The sequence below is a fragment of the Nipponia nippon genome, unplaced genomic scaffold (assembly GCF_047370975.1).
Source record: "Nipponia nippon isolate SJK-2023a ecotype South Korea unplaced genomic scaffold, ASM4737097v1 scaffold_3, whole genome shotgun sequence".
Classification (NCBI taxonomy): domain Eukaryota; kingdom Metazoa; phylum Chordata; class Aves; order Pelecaniformes; family Threskiornithidae; genus Nipponia; species Nipponia nippon.
Genome location: NW_028262347.1, coordinates 122,481,309 through 122,487,308, shown reverse-complemented (window position 1 = coordinate 122,487,308; position 6,000 = coordinate 122,481,309). Strand labels below are relative to the sequence as shown.

The 6,000-nt window shown below is 41.4% G+C and overlaps 1 protein-coding gene across 1 annotated transcript in view; it reads left to right on the top strand.

Annotated features, from left to right (window-relative positions):
- Positions 1 to 904: 904 nt before the first annotated feature.
- CPXM2 (carboxypeptidase X, M14 family member 2) overlaps positions 905 to 6,000 on the top strand; it is a 78,940-nt gene continuing 73,844 nt past the window's right edge. Inside the window, exon 1 of the mRNA XM_009475751.2 lies at positions 905 to 1,367. Within this exon, the coding sequence (XP_009474026.1) occupies positions 1,040 to 1,367 (328 nt within the window). The 5' untranslated portion in view covers positions 905 to 1,039. The remainder of the gene's footprint in view (positions 1,368 to 6,000) is intronic.

The following is a 6,000-nucleotide window of genomic DNA, read 5'->3' as shown; positions in this document are numbered from 1 at the left end:
GGTTGAGTCCAGGGAGCTCCCATATACCCTAGGAGAAGCCTCTTATAAACTGGCACATGCTATGTGTTGAGTTATAGTAGTTATATATAAGCATATATATTTATATATAGCATATATACATACATAAAGCATATATATAAAGCATATAAATATATATGTTTTATATAATTATATATATATAAAAACTAATATAAGGTATGCATATAAACTCATATAAGTTTTTTATATATATAAACTAATATAAGTTATCTATATATAAACCAATATAAACAAGGGAGGCTGAGATTGGTGCTGGAGAGGGATCCTGCATTTGTCAAAGCTAAAAAGAAAAATAATACGATGAAAGGGAATATAGCACAACATATATGGGATGAGGATTATTTGCCATAGACCCCCATCACACGTGTCTTCACGTACGCCCAGGGTCAAAGTACAGACAGATGAACCCTGCCAGATGCAGGCAGCGTTCATTCCCGGCTCTGTGTGCCCACCCGCATCTGCACAGCATCTCCTGGGGGAGGGAAACACTTTTGTACGCAGGCTGGGAGGCAAAGGCTGGCTGCCAAGTTTACTTTTCTTTGAATAAATGCTCTCTTGGATTAGCTGCGTGCGGGAAGACTAAAGAAACTGTTAGCGGATTTAGCTGAAACAGTCTTGTAACTCGGTTTTTGAAAGAAAGCAGCAACGACAAAAAAATGAAAGGCAGGAGAGGAAAAGCAGCAAGCTAACCGCGCTGGAGATCCCACCTGCCAAACGCCAGCGGAGCGGAGCGCTTGTCCGTCTGGCTGGCTGGGGAGCCTGACGATCACATGCATCCCCGTCCTGCCCCCTCCCTCCGCAGCCCTCCGTCCCGCTGCGCTCCTCGCAACTTTTGCAAAACTAGCCCAAAGCAGAGGCACTTTTCGCAGGCAGGCTCCTTTAGCCCTCTGCCTCTCCCGGGGGGGGGGGGGGATTGCCAGCTGCCAAGGCTCTCTGTTTTCCCTGTTTCCAAATAAAGTTCTGGAACTTGCAGAGGAGATTTTTGCAAAAGCAAACGATAATGATTGCCCTTAGCAAGAAAGGCTCATGTTCTTCTCAACTCTGCTTCGCTCTCTGCGCCTTTGGGCTGGCATTGCTGGGGGATGTGTCCCGGGCTGTACCCATGGACGATCAGGATTATTACCTGCAGGAGATTAGCAACAGGGATCATTATTATTCCTTTCCATATCCCGGTGAAGAGTTTTTTCCTTTCACGGAGCAACCTGGAGAGCAAGGACCTATCCGCGCTGCAGAGACAGAGGAGCACCCAGGGTTCAAACCGAGAAAGAAAGAGTTAAAACCGAAGAAAAGCAACAAAAAAGGAAAATCTGTTCTTGAAACTCCACCAGGTAACTTTCCACCTCCTCCTCCAGAACTTGGAGTCTGCTGAATCTCATGCTGACTGTGACTTTTAGCATTAACGAATATCCAGTTAATGGCAGCCTTGGTAATAATAACCATAAATGTGCTCGTGGTGGTGATGATGACAACACATTAATTTTTAATATCCCACAGAACAGATCTACAGAGCTTTCGTAGGCTTTTTAACCCTTTCCTCATCAAGTAAGGAGATTTCAGAGTGGTAATGTATTCATTATGCTGCACTCTAGCTAGTATATGGACTTTTCCTTCTTCATTACACTTGACAACTGGCTTGCTTTTAAAGCTGCTGTTCTATAAGCAAAAGAAGCGGGACAGATTCCGTAGTAAAAGCTGACTTTATATGGTGACACCTTTCTTTATCCCTTGTCATTTTAATCTAAGAGAGCTTCCTGAATTAATTTTACTTATAAATCTGTGAATTTGAGATTTCACTTTAAAGCCCTCCAGAGGAAGATATGTAAACAAAGATCTTCCTGTAAAAGATTAATCCATAACAAGAACAATTTAATTATTGACCTGTAAAATAAAGAAATTAAACAGCAACAAAAATGTCTTATAACAAAAAGGCCACCCTTAATTCCATTTTGTATTTTCTGCATTTGATTGGATGAAAATATGCAATTATTAAAGTTTTCAGAAACTTGATCAACTTTTGCCATCCAGTTGTTCCCATCAGGAGCTAATTGTACCACCCTGAAAGAAGAGTAATTTCTTTCTCTGTTTCCCAAATGCATGGTAGATCCTTTACTGGTTTGGGACACTTAGGAGTGAGTTTGGCCCGTGTGATGAACTTTAGAGTTGTAAAATTTGGGGCCAAATCCCACTCCCCTACAGCTGAACTCCTCTTTATTTCAGAAGGAAACTTTTAATGTTAACAGCTAGAGCATATGGCACAAATTTGCAATACAGCAAAAAAGAGGATCAAAGGTTGTAGAGTGACATTAACTTTTCCCAGTTACATCTAGCAGATAGTAAACAAAGTATTTTCAATTTAACATTAACAGTAACAGAAATTAATTAGCCTTTGATTAGCAAAGATCCGAGTTTTTATCATAATTAATAGTGATAAGAAAATACCATTTCTGAAATCTGGAAAACCATTTGTGGGACAGGCAGTCTGGATTGCCAGTGTAACTCGAGGCTCACATCACAGATGAGAGCAAATATACCTTGTCCGGAGGAGCAGGGACACGAGACATCTGTGCCCTTGGCTCCATCAGGGGCCAGCAACTTCCCAAGCAGGCAGTACTGCCTGGCTTATTAGGTTTGTTATCTAACTATGGACAACACATGGATTTTAAAGCTACCTAATTAGGTACCAGGCTTTTTCTTGTTCAGTGTGCTGGAGACAATACAGATTTCTAGCCCATAGTGGGATGTTCTGCAGTTCAGCTCTACTTTCACCTTCCCTGTTGTCTTTTTCTCAATTTCCCCGGCACCATGGCTTCATACATACTCCACCAAACATGGAGCACCAGGACAGCGATGAGAATAGCATCCAATCTGTGAGGGTAATGTTCATTTATCTTTACAGACAAACGTCTTCCTCGTTCCCCACCCACTGCACTGAGCATCTTACAGGTGCAGAGAAGCAGCAGCCGTACCAATAACTACCTCCATCATTGTGGAGCACTCATCCCTTCCAAACCTGGTTTAGTTTATGCACTGCAGAGACAGCAGTACAAACTTCAGCCTATATTACACTGCTGACCTACCAGGGAGCATACTGAGGTCTTACAGGCAGTCTGAATTTGGTCATTTCCTAAGAATGTTTGATTTTACAGCTGGAATTTTACAACTGGATGTTGGTCTCTTCTCCCAAGTAACAAGCAACAGGACAAGAGGAAATGGCCTCAAGTTGCACCAGGGGAGGTTTAGATTGGATATTAGAAAAAATTTCTTAACCGAAAGGGTAGTTGGGCACTGGCACAGGCTGCCCAGGGAAGTGGTTGAGCCCCCATCCCTGGAGGTATTTCAAAGCGCTGTAGATGTGGTGCTTAGGGACATGGTTTAGTGGTGGGATTGGCAGTGCTGGGTTAACACCTGGACCTGATGATCGTACAGGTCTTTTCTGACCTAAATGATTCTATGATTCCATGAATCACTTTTGTTTTTCTATACAGGAAATTATGGAATTAGAAAGGGAAAAAAAGACCTCCTCAAACCTTCTCCAGAAAATACTCCACTGTGTGCCAACCAATTCACTTGTGCAAGATTCATCTTCTAATTTACTGCTTTTTACTTCCCACCCTACCTGACTCTCCGAGTCCAGGGAGTCATTTTATTTCTGCATTCAGTCAGGTGAGGTCCTTCCTCAGCCTCCTTCTCTTCCTTGGCATGGCCAAGCACAAGGTCAAGGGGAGCATGGGAGAGGCTCATGATGCACCACCAAAACCAGCTGGAAATAATTCAGTCCCTCCTTCCACAGCAGGCACACACTCTTTTGACACAGCTGAGCTACCAAGCTCCAAGCTTTCACCAGCCATGTGCAATAAGAGGCTTTAAAGCTTATGAGCTTTTAAAAAAATAACCAGGTGTACAACAAACAACTGATCCCCTCCACCAAACTTTCGCTCCTTGCTCCAGCACATGGAGACTTGACACCAACTCAACAAACTGGCTGTTAGACTTACTTTAATATGGGAAAATGCAGTATATTTCCTTGGGAGCGGCTGAACTATTTCAACTGAAATAGCCATAATAAGCCCTAAGGCAAACACCCAGCAAAGAGAATGGTTACCATTCGTTAAAGATGTAAGTGAAAACAGGGGGGTTTCAGCAGGAAGTATCAGGCAATTTTAACTGCAGACAGTGTTAAAAGTTCTGCCTGTATTATTTGAAACTTCTCCTTTCTCCTCTCCCAAAGGCAGGCAAGGGCCAGGTCCTGCCAGTGCAGTGACCTCAGTGCTTAGTGCCATGTCACCATGTCACCGGGGATCAGTTTGAAATGAAGATCTGAAAATCTAGCCCCTCACTGAGGTGCCTAAATAATACATACCTATAATTTCTCACATTTGGTCTGTTAAGAGGACAGCTAGAAATAATAATAGCAGTTGACAAACAGATATCCATGAATAGTAACTATAAATCTGGCTGTGTAAATATGTGTGTTGTGTATATATGTATACATTTATGTGTTTATAAATATTTCCAGACCTGGAATTAATCTATTGGACATGCAGTAAATAAAAAAATTTACTTTTTGTGAGGCTCGCTGGCAGCCAGGCATGCGGGATTAATTAATTGTAACAAACAACAGTCTGGCTGGGAGCTGGGATGAAGAAAGCAGAGGAACAGGAACGTGTGATCTGCCCTTTGGCTGAGCAGCTGGTACTGATCAGCCCTAGCTTTGAATCAAAGTTGAAATCAAACATAGCAGTCTGAAGGACACAGCACATAACAGATGACACGAACTCGATTTATGTAAGCTAATTACTGAAGGTGGTGAGAATATAGATATTTTCAATTTGTGAAATATTAATGTAGAAAGAAATCCTATTGATGTCAGTGGAGTTGCAATGTTGTTTTGGTTTTTTTTAAGTATTATTAGAATCAATATTTGCAAATACTCAATTCAGATAATAACAGTTTAAAATATCAGTCTGCCTCCTTGCCCTTTAAATGACTCATAAATGAAGTGGTACTAGGTCATCCTTGGAAGGTAAACAGTTGGATTGACAGGTTTCTGTATATACGTATTTCCATTTTCTCATTCCATCCCTGTTTGTTTAGGCCTCTATCCAAAGCCCATTCAAATCAGTGGAAAGAGTCTTGTTAACGTCAATGTTTTTCTTTTATGAGGCCTTTAACAGAGTTTAATATATGCCGTCTCAGCTACCATCTGTGGGCGGACCCCTACAAATGCTAAGCGAGAGCTTTATGGGGCTGAGGTACCCACGAACACTGCTCAGTGTTGCATGTTGTTCTGGGTCATGACTGAACAGTTCCCACCATCAACCGTTTTGCGCCCAAATCTGCCACAATTAGATCTGTAATTATTTTGATTTATAAAACTTATACTTTTTACAGTAGTTCTTGTTCTGGCCATACCTCAATTCTGACTGCCTTTAGAAAATAAAGGAGTGATGTTTATTTATATGGCAGTTCTCAGAAAGGATTTTAGTGCACGTTTATTTTGTATTTCACAGGTCTTGTGGTGTTTGATCTCTGTGCGATCCAACATATGTGTCTGTGTAGTAGTCATGATTTCCTTTGTCTTGTCTTACCTGTTGCTTTCCCCAGGCTTGATGGAACTCTTCAGATGCATCACTATTTACTTGCCCCATATTTGTTTATTTTTGTGTAATGTTGCCACCTGTTCAACAATGTAATTCTTAAGGGTTTTGGTTTGTGGGTTTTTTTTTAATTTATGTAGGGCACAGGAATCTCTTGGATGGGTCAGGATCTCATTGGATCAAGTGTCTGAGAAGGAGTCAGTGAGGGCTAAAGAGGATAAAACGGCCAATGCAAGCAACCACGAAAACTATCTTGTGGAAAGAATTTGAATGTATAAAAATAGACTGATAGTACATTAATTGAGGCGTTTATCAAGATTAAGATAATGAAGGCTTGGAGAGAGATCAATGAGTGAATAAGGAG